The sequence below is a fragment of the Mastomys coucha genome, chromosome X (genome assembly GCF_008632895.1).
Source record: "Mastomys coucha isolate ucsf_1 chromosome X, UCSF_Mcou_1, whole genome shotgun sequence".
In the NCBI taxonomy this organism is placed as follows: Eukaryota; Metazoa; Chordata; class Mammalia; order Rodentia; family Muridae; genus Mastomys; species Mastomys coucha.
In genome coordinates, this window is record NC_045030.1 from 51,691,419 (window position 1) to 51,708,393 (window position 16,975).

At 35.6% G+C, this 16,975-nt stretch overlaps 1 protein-coding gene across 3 annotated transcripts in view; it reads right to left on the minus strand.

Moving 5' to 3' along the window:
- Positions 1 to 16,975, minus strand: part of Smarca1 (SWI/SNF related, matrix associated, actin dependent regulator of chromatin, subfamily a, member 1) — a 74,720-nt gene that overhangs the window by 51,657 nt on the left and 6,088 nt on the right. For all 3 annotated transcript variants that reach the window (XM_031355930.1, XM_031355848.1, XM_031356015.1), the window contains exons 3-10: positions 14,503 to 14,669; positions 14,067 to 14,167; positions 13,867 to 13,967; positions 9,844 to 10,023; positions 6,971 to 7,126; positions 5,758 to 5,889; positions 4,743 to 4,811; positions 449 to 558 (exon numbers count right to left, since the gene is read on the minus strand). In XM_031355930.1, coding sequence (XP_031211790.1) covers positions 449 to 558; positions 4,743 to 4,811; positions 5,758 to 5,889; positions 6,971 to 7,126; positions 9,844 to 10,023; positions 13,867 to 13,967; positions 14,067 to 14,167; positions 14,503 to 14,669 — 1,016 coding nt within the window. The remainder of the gene's footprint in view (positions 1 to 448; positions 559 to 4,742; positions 4,812 to 5,757; positions 5,890 to 6,970; positions 7,127 to 9,843; positions 10,024 to 13,866; positions 13,968 to 14,066; positions 14,168 to 14,502; positions 14,670 to 16,975) is intronic.

The following is a 16,975-nucleotide window of genomic DNA, read 5'->3' on the forward strand; positions in this document are numbered from 1 at the left end:
AAAAAAAAAAAAAAAAAAAAAAAAAAAAACTTTTTCATTTGAAAGAAAATATGATCTGAAAAAACAAGGAATTAAAGATTTGAACATTTTGTTTTGTATGTTACTTACTTCTATGTTGCTTATGGACCTGTGTCCCTATACTAGTTCCATTACTAGAAACTGTCATCAAGTAACGATTGTTTTAGCACCTATATCTGATAATTATCCACTAACTACAATACTGGCTGAAAGTTTACAACTAACTTTTACTTGTTTGAGCTATATTCACATTTGAGCTAATAGCAATCTTGTTTATCCTTTCTAAATGGAACACATTAATTTTCTAATAGAATATTTGAACAATATAACTTACCATTTAAGTAAATTATCATAGCCAAACAATCTACAAATGTGATTTTTAATAAATTTTTACATATAAATAAATGTGACCAGATGTAAGATTGCTTACCATTCTCGTTGCATTTTACTCAGTCCCAAGTAAATCTTTATTTCCTTCTTAGGAGGCAAGCTCTTCTCTACATCGGTTTTTATACGGCGTAACAAGAATGGCTTTAAAACCTAAAAAGCAATGTTTAGTATAAAAAGCACTTAAAGCATTTATGATTTCAAATGGTATGTTTTACTAATATTACAGTTTTAACAGTTAAAACTTTCATCATGATGTATAATATAACAAACACCAAAAAGAACCAAAAGCAACAGCTTCTTAATTTCTCAGTAAATGACCGCCAAATCATGACTCCTTAAAGAATGAGAATGGGGGCTGGGGTAATGTTCGTAAAAAAAAAGAGTGAATGTTCATTATTCACAAGACTCTAGGTTCAATTCCCAGACCCTCTAGAAAAATAAACACCCATGACTTGACAGGAGAAAATAAGCTAAAACTTAAGAAAAGACGATTGGCTACTGAATAATCGTGGAAGTAGTCTTGCTTTTACGTGCCGCTCTTAATACAAGGTTTTATAACATGGGGAAAATATGACATGAGAGTTTCAGTTTAAATTCCCTCAAAATAAAGCTTAAAATTCAGTCATTTAAAATAATTCAATAAATGAATGAGGAAAATACCAATGTTGAAAAAACAGTTTAAATGCTTTAAAAATGGAGATAAAAGGTTATTAGTGTATACCTGAAAGAGAGATTTTCTGTTCCTCATTGAGTACCTATGAGCAATGTGCCACATACTGCACCATTAATATTATAGGTAGTAGTCAATCCTTATAATAAATCATTGAAATAAGTGTAATTATTACTTTTTTTATTTTTTCTAACTTATTTTATTTACTATTTCAGAGTTTGTTTGTTTATTTATTTATTACAGTTGTTCCTGTATGTATGTTTGTGCAACATGTATGTACCTGGTGTCCCTGAAGGCCAGAAGAGAGTGTTATATCCCCTGGAACTAGAGTTATGAATGGTTGTGAGCTACCATATAGGTGCCAGGAATCAAGCCTGAGTCTTCTCTATACAGGAGCAACAACCCTCTTAAACTGCTGATTGGCCTCCCCAGCTCTGATTATGATTATTTCTTTTTTGTTGTGTTTTTAGTTGGTAGTTGGCTGGGTGGTTGGTTGGTTTAGTTTTGGTTTTGGTTTGGTTTTTTTGGAGACAGGATTTCTCTTATGTAGCCCTAATTGTCACAAAATTTACTTTGTAGACCAGGTTAGCCTCAAACTCACAGATTCATGAGTGATTGTATTAAAGGTGTATACCACAATACCTAGCTAAACATGGTTATTTTCATTTCAGTAAATTCATCAAAATCACTACACTAATAAGTAGAAGCAGATTTAAAGACTCAGGCTTTAATTTTTTTTCAAATTTACTTCTCCTTACATCTACAAATATGTCATTCAGTATATTTAACATATTTTACATTGATAATAATAGTACCTATTTTCAAGGCTGCTAGAGAAATTTGTAGTAGTTCATTCATAGGTTATTCATGGTAGAAATACAATAAACTATAGCCATTATTATTATAGTGCTATAAGAGATAATAAGACTGTTGGTTTCTGGCTTGAGCATCTTAAACATATCTAAAAGTTTATTAAGCAAGCTGTCTTTAAGACTTAGAGATTAAAATGCTCAGGAGGCAGTAGAAAGTTAAAGATTAGTCCCATTGGAAACAGAGTTCAAGATCTCTATAAGATGCTCAAAATAGCAAGATATTTACAGTCCTATATATAATATGATGTCTCATAGTATATATCCATGACAAATGTAATTTATAAATCCAGCACAAAAATATGGTCAATGATAACAATAAAATAGAACAAATATGTTATAATACAATATAAATGTAAATTATATGGATGTATTTTATTTCAACAGCAGGAAGTATTTTGTACTAAGGATAAAATGACTGGTATGGAAATTGATGGTATTTAATGCATAGGGATTAATCATTGTTTTTAGTTCTATGATTTTCTATATTTGGGGGCTATGATTAATCATGGGTAACTGAAATGATAGAGAGCAAAACTGTAGAAAAAGGAGAAGTACTATGTAGATTTACAAGATGCTTACGAGAAGTGAACTTGAGTTAGAAGTATATAGGTTAAGGTAGGGGAAACCATGACAGTGGATCTCCAGAGAAACCAAGAAATAGTTTCTGATAACAATTAGCACATACATTACTGCTAGTATACCCTGAACTTAGCAACTGGAAAATCATTGAAAACTGTGTGAATAGGTTTCACTCATATAAAATGGGGAGCCATCAGTGATTTATGAGTAAATATGAGGTTAGAGAGTAAAAATGTAGAGGTAAACTACTGTTTCAAGAAGGTTGGCTGTCATGAAGAGAAAAATCACAGTTAAGGACTCAAAGTTGAGGAAGCAATGATAGGTAGGTAGATGGAATGATGAATAAATGGATGAATGGATGGATGGATGGATGGTGGATGGATAGATAGATAGATGGATCGATGGACCAATCAGTAGGGAAAAAAGTGCTTGTGCAGTTAAGAGCTACAGTTAAGCTCTGGAGAACCCAGGAAAATTAAATTCACAGGCACCCTTCAATGATAAAGGATGTTTAGCATACCATCCTCGAGGAATGCTGGGAATGGACATAGTTTACAACCTGCTAATCCTTTGCTGTCTGATAAGCCAGGATCTGCCTGTATCTTGCAGAATTTATGTTTTACTCTCCCAGGCCCTTTCTCCCTAAAACATTGAGCATTACTTCTAGGCCATAAAATGCATCCTTGTGAGAGATACCATTTGTAGTTTATAACAGCCTATGTGACTTCTGTTTTATCTTAGGGGCAGGACAAATCCTGATTCCCACAGGATTATGTTTACCTCAGTCATTCCCACAGACCCTCATCTTAAGCATAGTTTCTAAAGAACCAGTCTTACACATAAAGCCACATAGACTTGATAAAGAGCTTCAATGTAAACATGTCTTAAGCGTTGTTGTATTCACAGGGCTGAGTGAATCGTTAACAGAAGAACTGTTTTTCCAAAATTGTGCTATGCTTAAATATGGCCAAGAAATAAAATAAACAAGCCAATTTCAGAATCCAAGCTGTAACTCAGAAACTTCTCAAGGACCTCAGAGAAGCTACTTGAGCATGCTTATGTATTGAGGGAAATGAGACAATATAGGGGGATGAGTAAAAATTGTAGTTAGTTGTAGGACTAAACCATGGGATAAAGTCCATAAGGAAACCAAAGAATGATGAAATTCAGAGTTCGTGTAGAAGAATTTGTCATTGAGCAAAGAAAAAATAATGCTTCCACTCAGGCAGCTGACTAACCAAAATGTACAAAGCTTTGGAAGACAAGACCACGTGAAGGAATTTCTACCTAACGACTTCTGTTTTGTCAATCAGAAGAGAATAGTGCTACATACTGAGCGGAGGGAGGGAGGGCAAGAGATTCCTTACATCGAAGTCTTGAGGTTGGGCAATACCTAAATCAGCTGTTAGAAGAAAAAAGAAAGACTATAGAAGATCATTATTGAAGGAGTCAATACCATGAAATTCCAGCTTATCCTAGAGAATATGAAATCATAGTGGTTCCCACATGGAGAGTTGTAGAATTGTCTTAGTATTGAGTATTCTCAGTACAAAGAAGATCTCTATACTCATACAGGGAAACAGCATGACATTATTCCAGTTTGGAGTTGTCAGGGCAAGTGTAGCAGAAGAACAAGGGTGCAAAAAGGCTCAACAGTAGGAGCAAAAGAGTGATCCAAGTACGCCAAAATATTGTTTCACATTGAAGCAAGGCTCTGGAGACTGGAGGTCTCTTCTAAGTTACAAAAGAAATAGAAGAAGTAAATGTAGATGTAAATATTTATCAAAGAATGAAAAATGTTGACCAATAAATATGAGGGCATCACCTGTTCATTAACAGATGATGGAGAAGACAATAGGTGGGAGATGGAACCAAGAGTCCTTGGTTCTAAAACAAAGGTTTACACATACAGTGGAGGTAGATCAGAAAGGTTACTTAGCAACAAGGAAGATACTGACACTATCTGGAGAATTTTTAGGATATGAGAGTGAAGAGCTTCAACAAGGAAGGACCACAGGATTATTGAGACCTCTGGAGAGGTCAAGGATATAATGGCTTTTTCAACATAGGGTTATTACAAAGGTTATAGGGGAGAAGCAATGAGACTGAGGTAAGCAGGAAGCCCAAAATTTCAGATTCTATGAATGTTTGTTTTCTTGCTCACTTGTATTCCATTAAATTGATTATTGACATTTCTGACCACTATTACTTACTGCATGGAGTCTTTCCACAAGCTTTTGATCACCAAGGCAATTTTTAGTGTCAAACCAAGAATCAAAGTCCTGTGGAGGGGTGAAAATTCTACAGTAAGTGCACAAGATTTTTAAAATAAAATCGATATATTATACATTCATATACAAGCAGTATATAAATAATCCACTTTAAAAGTCCCTTTTAAACACTTTATTGTGATACTCATAATGTTTTACTTTTATAATAGGTGAAAATACTGCAACCATTGACAAAATTTTAATGGCAATTTTAAAGTAACACCATCACCTTAGAAAATATTAGGTTTTACTAAATCACACAATGTTATATCTAGTTAAGAAGAATAGGTTATAAAAATCAAGCTTTAAAACCCCTAAATCATTCCACTTGATTTGCTGATCTCACAAAACTGTGCTAGTAATGAAGAAAAATAATAAGTCTCTCAAGTTTAATCAAAATGTTGAGCACACCACTATGAACTGTCGCTCTTATCAGTGTAGTAACAATGTGATAACAGACAGAAATAACAGACAGAATTATCAGAAGAGAAACATACTATTTCCCAAAATATGCTTGAAAAAAACTAAAATAAGAAAATGAAGAATCACAAATGAAAAATGTATAAAATTTAACCTATTTTCTACACTTTGAAAACAGATGTCTCAGGTGAACAAGATGGCTCTCGGGGTCAGCATAATAACATGAGTTCGATTCCCCAGAACATGCATAAAGATGCAAGGAGAGAACTAACAACATCTACTTTTCCTCTGATCTCCACACGTTCACACATGTACAAACAATAATAATAACAATAAAGGAGAGGGAGGAAAGATGGAGGAAGGGAGAAATGGAGGGATGGAAGGAGAGAGTATAGATGATTGTGAACGTTAGCAATATATATTAAAATGTATGACTTCAAACTGGGATTGGAGATCAATAGTAAAGCACTAGCTAAGCACCCTGGGTTCAACCCTGAGCACCACTCACTCTTACACAAATACTTTGTTTTAAACTTACATCTGCAGAATTAAAGACATCTGGCAATAAAAAGTTAAGTAATGCCCAGAGCTCATGCAAGTTATTCTGCAAAGGTGTCCCAGTTAGAAGTAAGCGATTAGTTGACTTGAACTCACGAACAATCTCTGAAAGCTAAAATAAAAATAAAAGTTACATAAGCATTGTTCAGGTTCTTGGAATGCTCGACATTCAGTTATACATTTTATTAAAATTAATTTTCTATGGAAAAATATCCTACAAAGCACAACCAAACACTAATATCCCAGACATGTCCACACCTGAAAGAATACAAATCATATTTACACCTGAGATCCCTCCCCCGTCGTAAAAATTTTTAGTTTCTCCATTTTGGGGTTTCAGAAAATCAAATTTCTTCTATTGGATCCAAGCTATCACTTTATATAACATCTTCTCCCTGTTAACGATCTTCATCTACATGCATAGCTAAGCTCCAACTCTGGCCTTTTCACAATTATTTAGCACCAGAATTGAGCTCATTTTCCTTGATACTATATATAAATATTTCAAGTTTTAAGAGCACAAAAAATGAAAAAAACATAAAATCAGTAATTTTATTAAAAAATCCTATTTTCATAATGTTCTTAATGAAGCGATTATTCTTTAACATGCGTCCGTTTATCAAGTATTAGTTCCGATGTGAAATTAGTATGCTCCACCTGGTGGTTTTGCTTCAGTCTGTCCCTGTTTCTCCCAAAGTAGCCCAGTGATCCAAAGAGAGGTTCATCATTACAAGTGAAGTTTTTCCTACTGTTGATGAAGTTGAATGGCAACAAATAATTTATAATTTTCAATATTAATACCAGACTCTAATTCACATAAATCCGAAAACTCCCTTTTCTAATCCATCGAAATACATACACATAAGGTAAGTTGTAGCTCCTCAATAAAAAATAAGTCAATGCAAGTGATATTTGTACATCAAATATTCTCAGCAATATTAAAATAATGTAGCATGACAGAGTTAGGCTGCAACAGGAGAGGTTACAAATAAATATCTGATTTGCATTAAAGCCAGTGCTCAACTTTTATTGGTTCTGTATTGAATAATTTAGCCTTTATGAGCACTTCTAAAACTAATTGTCATTTGCATTCTGTGAATAAAAGCACAATCTTCTGCTACTTATTTTTTATTTTAAACACAGAAAAGTGAACAAACAAGACTACTACTTAGATAACGTGACTGAGAACTTACCTTAGATTTTTCATTTTTTATTCTGTGAGCTTCATCGATGACTAAGTATCTCCAGTGAAACTTTTTAAACACAGACTTTTCTTTAATTACCATCTCATAAGAAGTCACACAAACATCCCACTCTCCTGGCATCATTTCATCACGAATAAAAGCTGCCTAATGCAAAATAAAGTTTGTATATTAGATTATGTTGACAAGGTAATTACCGAAAGAAACTGTCAGGAGAATCTTAAGAGCTATATGGGACATCATAGACCACTTTGTCTAATCCATTTGAGAGATAGGGAAATCTCTCACAAAAAGGCTCAAAGATAGCTTTGTGACCAATAGTCTGGCTGTGTTGAGAATGTACTTATCAACAAAACAAAATCTCACCTTACATGAACCAGAAGAACACTTCATGTCATGAGAGGCCCAAAAGAACATGGGATAACATAGCTGAACACCTTAGTGTCACAAAGATCTAAACACTAACAGTCTCATTTAACAAGCATAAAATATTTAACGCATAGGAACATTTCCTGCCTTTAAAGACATCATATATATTCCTTCATTTCTCAGCAGAGAATAATTATGTATTTTGGTAAGGAGTCCCAGAAGCAGCTTAATATTTTTGTGGTGCTCTTAATGTTATTATAAGGCTACAAATGTGCCTTCATAAAGGGAATCTTCTCTGTGTAGTAAAGGAAGCTATTAAAAACAGAGATACTGCCGGGCGGTGGTGGCGCATGCCTTTAATATCAGCACTTGGGAGGCAGAGGCAGGCGGATTTCTGAGTTCCAGGCCAGCCTGGTCTACAGAGTGAGTTCCAGGACAGCCATGGCTACACAGAGAAACCCTGTCTTGAAACAACCCAGCCCCCCCCAAAAAACAGAGATACTATTTATAATTATTTTTAAATCTTTACAGGCAGTGGCCAACATGGTAGCCAACTTGACTGAAAACACCTTTAACTGGTATGAAATTCATTCCAGATATTATGGGCCAAAGTAAAACCACAAAATTTTAAAGGAAGCAGAAAAATCTATGTGAAAGGGAACTACTTGGTACTATAATTTCAGAGTTGTGGTGCATAAACAAAATCAATGGGTTATTTCAAAGTCTCTACTTCATAATTTGTAAACATGCACCAAATGTATTGTTGATTCATTCAACACTATTTATAAGTATTCAGTATGCATTAAAAGATTTCCTAGACAAATACAGTAGACAGAAAATTACTTTTGTAGCCACTTCAGTTAAATGCTGAGAAATTGTCACATTTTAAAAGGCAATTAAAATTTTAGAGGACTATTACAGGGGTGGCAAGGATTGGGTACCAGATCTCATTGACTCTTAGTACCACCTGATCCTTGTTTCACTCAGTGAAAGATTTAACATCATGCTTCCTCAAGAACTTCATGGAATTGAGACTTGTTTTATATTTAACTTAACTTTCTTTTAGAATTTATGAAACTATTGACCAGATTTACAGTTAAGAATCTTGATAAAATATTGAAGACCACATGGCCCAAAGACTCTTAAAATTGTGCACATTGAAACTCATTCATAACTACACAAACAGTAATGATATGGGAAATTAAACTGCATCTGTTTCCATGCCCACTAGATATGGATTTCTCTATGATAGTAAAGAAAAACAATACTGCAACAAATTGCAAGATGACTTTATACCAACTAGGATCAAGAGAATCTCTTTTTCTATAGACAGGATCGAGGATATCTCTTAACAATGTCACAACTAAAATGTCTTTTATACTAATCATTGAATTTTTCATAATTAAATACTAGCCTCCTAAAGTATTTATTAAAAGCCAGAAAAAAAATGGGAGGGTCAACATATCTACCCCATATGATACCAAGGTTCAAATGGGTCTACCAATGATCATCTAGAATTTTAGATACACCAACATCAATCTCCAAGAAGTGAATAGTACTATATTAAATTGTAGCAATGACCAGAACAGAATTTTTTTGGGGGGGCAAAGGAGGGGGAGAAGAAGGGTAAGAGCCAGAACAGAATTTTAAGTGACCAATTTGCTATGGAAAAATAGGTTTCAGGAGGAATCAACCTTGTGATTCTAAATTTATGAACTCAGTATTTCAATATTTAAATTATTTATAAGTTAAATTTAAATAAATTTAAGTAATTTTTCTCCAAGCAAAATGATAATGATAGAATTGCATAATTCATTATGGGACTATTCCACCGAGAATATCTCTTGATAATTCATCGATCTAAATATGTAAAATAGTATAAACTTTTATTTTAAACTCTGTTCTCAGGAGACAAAATAAAAACAAATTTCAATAATACTCTTTCTAAGCAATTTTTGTGGTTTTGCATAATTTATTACTTTTTGATTGATTCTACATCCCTAAAATAATTATAGCCTACTAACTGGACAGATAGTTAATCTAAATACCTCTTCCTCCATGGCCAAAATCCCAATAGAATTCTAGTATTTTCTGAGAATGTATATAAGCATGCTACAGGCCTTGCATAAATACAAAATGATGAGGTTCTCTGTAGTCACCGAAGATTTCTATGTCTGGACAAGGATGTAAAGTCAAAACTTTAAAGGGCACAACTTAAGTTGCTCCAATCGCCACATTTCTGTCTCATAAGTAGCACAAATGATAAAGTGACTAACAGTCCGTACTGAAAAGTAATCACAATTCCTAAATGTACTACGTAAATGAGTTCGTAGATGGGCAGTACAATAGAGCCTGGCTGGGGGTCAGTCCATCTGAAGGGTCATTTAGCAGTAGTAGTCGTAGCTGACTTCAATATGTTTAACAGGAACAGTATGCAAGTGCAGTCTAGAAATAATATTCTTGACAGTCTCTTTAAAAGTAGGGTTCTCACTTACTCTCACATCTTTGTCTCCAACGAAACAAATAACACGGAGAGACGGGACCCATCGCTTAAATTCGTTCATCCAGTTACGTAAAGTAGACTTTGGAACTAAAACCATGTGGGGTCCAGGAATGTTTCTGTAGTGCTTCAGGTAACCAAGCAAAGCAATGGTTTGCAACGTCTTCCCCAGGCCCTGTATTTATCATCACAAGGGGAAAAACATGCAAATACACTTTTTTAATGAAACAATTTGTTAGAAACAACATTACAAAAAAAAAAATTTCTTGCCCATTATCTCGCATTAGGGATTAGGTTTCTAGCAATGGAAATGAGAAGGGACTTTTTGAAAGGAAGAAAGACACGAAATCATTTCAATTCTTTATTTGTTGTGAGTAGAGAAGGAAAGAACCAAAAACCTGCAGCCAAAATATGGCTTAATAAATCACTTTTCCATTTCGGACATGCTGGGTCTGTTAAGGAACAAGCAAACTGATCGGTAGTCTTTTCTAGTAGATGCAAACCTAGGAATTTCGGGGTGCCTGTCTTTCCTATTGTCCCCAACATCATGCCAGCCCGGGCATTAAATACTCAGACTATGTAGTTCAAGAGGCTCGTAGCTGTCTACTGATACCCCACACTCTTAAAGACCTTAGGGATCAGAAAACCACAGAGCACAGCAGTGTGAAAAGACCTTAGAGATCCCTAGCTCGGTGTGCTTTCTAAAAGTCATATATCAAACACCCATGATCCTGGCACCTAGCCCGTGGGAACAGGAACTACGCAGTATGCTGTTCTTTTTTAAAATAAACTTAAAAATAAGAGTCAGCACTTTAAAAATAAGAGTTAGGGTGTGGCTCAGTGGAGAGCACATGTTTAGTATGAAGCCCTGGGTTTGATCCCAGCCTCCAGAGTAAAAGTAAACACTAAATAATTAAGCAGCTTTTGCTTAATCTCTAAGCAGAGCATAAAACTTCACTGTATGAATCTAAGTGCCACTTTTATGGGCTATATCTCATCTGATAAGTGACTTAGGATGGATTGCTATGGAGAAGATCCACCAAAACCTTAAATTTTTTAAGAAACTGAGTCTACTTCCAGGAATCCTATGATAACAACGTGAGAGGCACAGAGAAACTAACAATAAAATTGTCATAGTAGCACTATTATACTGCATGGCTAACAATCCAAGTGGGCAGCAGCAGGAGAGGAGTGGAAGGAAACTTACTTTGACAAAATCGTAGAGGGATATGAAAAACACATACGAATGTGAAAAGGACAGAATGCCAAATTATACATGCATGCACAAAATTGAGAAGAGCCTGGGAAAAGAAGGTCCAGTGACAGGCCCAAAGTGGGATCCAGCTCAAGGGGAGGTTCCAAGGCCTGACACTATTCTGAGGCTATGGAGCACTCACAAACAGGAACCTAGTATGACCACCCTCCAAAAGGCCCAACAAGCAGCTGAAAGAGTCAGATGCAGATATTTGCACCCAACCAATGGGCAGAAGCTGCTGACCTCTGTGGTTGAATTAGGGAAAAGCTGGAAGGAGCTGAGGATGAGGGCGACCCCAAAGGAGGACCAGCAGTCTCAATTAACCTAGACCTCCGGGATCTCTCAGATACTGTAACACCAATCAGGTAGCATACACCAGCTAATATAAGGCACCCAACACACATACAGCAGAGGACTGCCAGGTCTATGTTCAGTCAGAGATGATGCACCTAACACTCAAGAGACTTGATGCCCCAGGGAGTGGGAAGGCCTGGTGGGGTAGGGGTGGGGGGATGGGAACATCCTCATGGAGACTCGGGGAGGAGGTATGGGATGTGGAACAGTCAGAGAGTGGACCAGGAGGGGGATAAAATCTGGACTGTAAATAAAAAAATAAGTAATTTTTTTAAAAAAAACTAAAGAGAAAAATGTCAAAAAAAAAACCATAGCAAAATGTCAACTGTGGTTATTTCTCAGTGGCAGAATTGCTATATAATTACTATTACTTAATTTCTATTTTTTTCTAAATTGCATATATTCTCTAAAATGCCTTCTTCCTTTTAGTCATTAAAACAAGTTGAACATGATGGTATACATCTGTAATCTCAGCTTGAAGGGAAGCAGAAGCAAGAGAATCACAAGTTTAAAGCTTGAGCAATATACTGGGACCTTATCTCAAGACGAAACATAAACATAAGATCGAGCCCTTGCCTAGCACACACACAAGGCCTTAGTTTTAAGCTCCAATACTGGAAAGGAAAAGGAAAGGGAAGGGAGGAAAGACACTAAAAGATAAGATAGAATTAAAACTCATACAGCATCAGCAGATTCTTGAAGGAGCTTTAGATCATTTGTCTTAGACAAGTTGTAGCCAAGAAGTTCTTGGGGTAAATGATGCTTGTTCTTCTATCGACAGATAAAGCAAGGCCCTCCTGCTATGAGCAGAATATGGCCCTCAACAGAATAATGAAAATATAAGGAGCTACAAATCCTTGCTTTCAAAAGAAGGGCTCAGATGCTCAGGCAAAGATGGGTGTCTATGGGATAGACTAGACTAGATATAATAAGATGTATTTCATCACTTGGTCTTCTGGATAATAGTGATTGAAAATAGGGCTCCCGAGTCTCATAGATATTATATTATTGGGTTAAATAGATATATAAGTCCCTCTGTCCTCTTTTAAGTCTAATTTTAGGGATTTTATCTTAACATACAAATCTGGGCCTTGGCTGGCAAGATGGCTCAGCGGGTAAGAGCACTGACTGTTCTTCAGAAGGACATGAGTTCAATCCCCAGCAACCACATGGTGGCTCACAACCACCCGTAATGAGATCTGACACCCTCTTCTGGTGCTTCTGAAGACAGCTACAGTGAATTAGGCCAGAGAGAGCTGGGCCGGCAGAGGTCCTGAGTCCAATTTCCAGCAGCCACACCATGATGACTCACGGCCATCTGCACAGCTACAGTGTACTTAAACATATAAAATAAATAAAATAAATTTTTAAAAAAAAAAACAAATCTGGGCCTTATACAATCCGCTCATCTACTCAATTAGCATCTTATATGACCTTACTTTTTCTTCAGTTATTTTATATGCATGTCCATGATTCATTAGCTTATCAAAAGACTGAGACTCGGCACTCTACTGTTACAGAGGTTCAACACTGAAGCTAAACATTGTGTCTATGTCTATAATTTCAACACCCAGAAGACTAAGGCAAGAGGATTGAAACCCATTAGTCTATGAACTTATAATAATGGTGAGTTACAGGACAACTAGGTCTGCATTCATTTATGTATGAATTTGTTCATTCATTTATTTGCTTATTGTTTGGTTTATATATCCCACTTCATTCCCAAGAAGATGCCAGCTTGCCCATTATAAGAACATGAGACATAAATTAATGGTAAAACAGAAATGAAAAGTTATCAAGGAAAATTAGACAGGAAGATAAAGCATAAGAAAAGAAAAAAGAAAGGAAAACCATCAAGGGCAGACCTTAAAGGATGAAGAGATGCTCTCTTTTGGGATTGCACTTTTCTCTAGGCTTCTTGAAAGCCAAAGTTCAAACAAAAAACAAGAGCAAAGAGAGGTGTTGTACCTCTTCAGGAAATCTCCATACAATCTTTGAGCCATGCAAAAGGTTATATTCGACAGGTTATTTGAACAGTTGTAGACAACAAACATTCTTTTACAGGCTGGAGACATAGTTCAGAGGTTAAGAGCAGTTGTTGCTCTGACAGAGGACTTGGGTTCCATTACTAGCACTCATGCGGTGGCTCACAACCATCCATAACTGCAGGTCCAGGGAATCCTATGCCCTCTTCTCTCCTCCCCAGGTGCTGCAAACACATGCTACTCATATAAGCAGGCAAGCCATTCACACACAGAAAGTAAAATAAATAAATCTAAAAAGTACATTATTTTGCCACTAAATAAATCTTTTGGGCATAGTGCTTGAGGATAATTCAACACAGGTAATTCAAATTTACATTAAAAACTTGTAGTAACTCAAGACATCCTTTGAATACCAGTGCCTTACCATTTCATCAGCTAAAATACCATTGACTCCGTTTTCATACAAAGAGATCAACCAGTTTAGCCCTCGGATCTGATAATCTCTCAACGGTCCTCCTTTCACATCTAAAAACAAAAATGAAGAACCTGTCAGATATACTCAAGGAAATTTAGTTTTCTCCCACTGAACTGCAGAACCAACCACGAGTGTGATAAGGTACTCACAGGAAGGGGAGACCTCGAATCTAACACACACATTCGATGTTTTCCTGCTCTCTGACAGAAGCTCCTCATCTTCTTCTTGTTCTGTGCGCCTGTGGCGATAGCTAGGCAAAAAGACAAAAACAAGAAATGTCACATTCATGGCCAACGCTGAGGCACCAAGTTAGATTTGCAAAAGCCTTTTATTAAAGAAAGGAATGTGTTATCTATGTCTGGTTTAGAATGTGGTAGAAGCAGTCTACAGTTTTTTTGTTTGTTTATTTGTTTGTTTTAACTAATTAAATTCTACTAAGGAAAAAAAAAACAAAGATCATTGTCTCCAAAACTTATTTACATTGCCAATGATCATATTATTCATAGAAAGTTATGCTGAGCAAATGAAATGGCAAAGGGGGAGGTAAAAAGGGAAAGGGAAGAAAGAAGAAAGAAGACTGCATACTCTCCAACAGAAATCAAGCTCTGCTTGTCGTCTTTCTTTACTCGAGGACGAGCCAGTTTCATGTTGAGAGGAGATGTTGGAGACTTCTGTGCTGAAGGTTGAATGAAATGTGCAAAGAGTTCCGTCTGCTTCAGTAAAAATTCAAATCTCTTTGCTCGGTCTGCTTTCTAATTTACAAACGAGAGGGAAAGCAAAAGGTTTGCTTTTTATGTTTTCAAAGTTATTTATCAAACATTTATATTCCACTTCATTTATGCAATATCCTTGGCACTTTTAACACATTAATCTGTCGAATTCCCTTTTGAAATCCCTGAGGTGGTCACTAACGTTGTATCCATTTTACAGATAATAAAATGGAGGCACAGAATGGGCAAGGAACATTCCCAAGCTTCCCCAGATTGTAAAAATGCTATTTCAAGTAGTTTGAACAGAAGAAGAATGACCTGGCAAATTTAGTAAATGTTCCCAAAAGAAGTATACCCTTGGGACTGGAAGCGTAGTGCAGTATTTCCAAGACCCAGAGTTCAATCTCCAGTGCCCAATATGACAAAAAAATCAGAAAGTCAAAATTAATCCTCTCTCTAAACATGATCTTCTTTTTCTCTAACTAAAAAATTGCATCAATTGTGTATGTCATAAACATATACATATATATATATATACATATATATGAACCAGGCATGGTGGCATACAACTTTAATCCCAGCATTTGGAAGACAGAAGCAGGACAATCTCTGTGAGTTCAAAGCCAGCCTGGTTCACAGAGCAAGTTTCAGTACAGCCAGGACTACAAAGAGAGACCTTATCTCAAAAATAATTATAAATAAATAAATAAAATACACATAATTTATAATACATACATACTACAAAGTTTGAGAATTACCAAGCTGCATTTAGAAATAACTGAAATCTAGGCATCGAGTACCAGCTGCTCTCAAAAATATTTTCAATGTCATATTACAATAATGTAATGACCTTTCTTTGAATTATATCAATCTGAAAATGTATATTTTATGCTATTAGTATGTAAGGTTTCTATACAAGAAGGCAGAACTTAGGGAAAAATATAGGCACACATATATGTGAAGTAGTTCATATACATGAAGTATTTCCACACTTAATGCTGATGTGTAGTCTAAAATTTCAATAAGTATTGAAGTATTACATATAATCTACACCATAAAAATAGATGGGTTGTTTTATTTTATTTTTATTCTTAGATGCCTATTTGTTTTCTAATAAAAGAAAGAAAGGATATGGGAGGTGAGGTTGGGAGAATCTAAGTATCAGAGGAAGAGAAAACAATCAGAATACAGTAAACTATTTTCTATATAACTATTAAATATACTATTAAAATAGTATAACTATTTTCTATATAAGAAAAATAGAAAAAAATAAAAATGAACTGGTTCACAACAAAACCTTAAAAGATCAAGAGCTTACTTCATCCTAAATAAAGGAAAAAAATATTTTCTTTTTACTTAACAGTCACTCTCTGACCATTCAGCAGAGAATACTTGATTACTGGTGAAAATTAATACCACCAGAAACTATAAGAGGATTCATTAGCATAGATACAAGACTTAGAAAAGCACATCCAAATCACACGCGTGAAGGAGGCCAAAAGTCCACAATGCACGTTCTCCTCTCTGGAATGTTGCTTTCAGAACTGTTAAAACATTAACTGTCTCTTTAGATGTGGTCTTAAACATTAAGGCACAGACTCCTGTGAAAATAGCTACCAGCAACTAAAACACGTATTTCCTCTCTATTTAGTTTCAAAACTGCAAAAATCGTCCTTTTGAGGGGCAGGGAATCAGTTTTAATTACCCATTCAGTCCTCAGTTGTCTGAAAATTAAACAAGTCACAAAAGCAATATATGGGGCTCACCTAAGATTACACTAGTTAATTATGGAACACTTTCATACATTGGGTTAATAAGCTTGAATATGCCTTTAACGGTGCATTACCATACTACACATTTCATTAAAGTATAGCATTCATTTGCATATAATTTAAGAAGGAAAAATGTTGATCTGTCATTGTGACTGCATTTCCCTCGGGGTACAAAGCCGCACTGATACTGCCACCGATCCCTTCACCAGTGAGTACACAAAATGTCTTTGTCTTATAGCACCTTAGTATTGGGTAAAGAACATCGAGAAAAAAAGTGAGACATGTGTTCTCATCTCAACTATTCCACATAGTTTCTGTGATCTTTCATTTTCTCCTTTGAAAATGAGATTACTTTATTCGATAAAATGTGATTGTTGGCTGAGGAGAAGGTGCTGTGGGTAAAGTACTTGTCACAAAGGTGTAACATCCTGAGTTCAAATCCCTAACACCCACATAGAAAGCTAGGAAAGCAGTGGCATACACCTGTATTCCCAGCATGGACAAAGAGGAAATGCGTGGATCTCTAGAGTTCACTGGCCATCCAGCCTCATCAAATCTATAAACTCTGGGTTATAT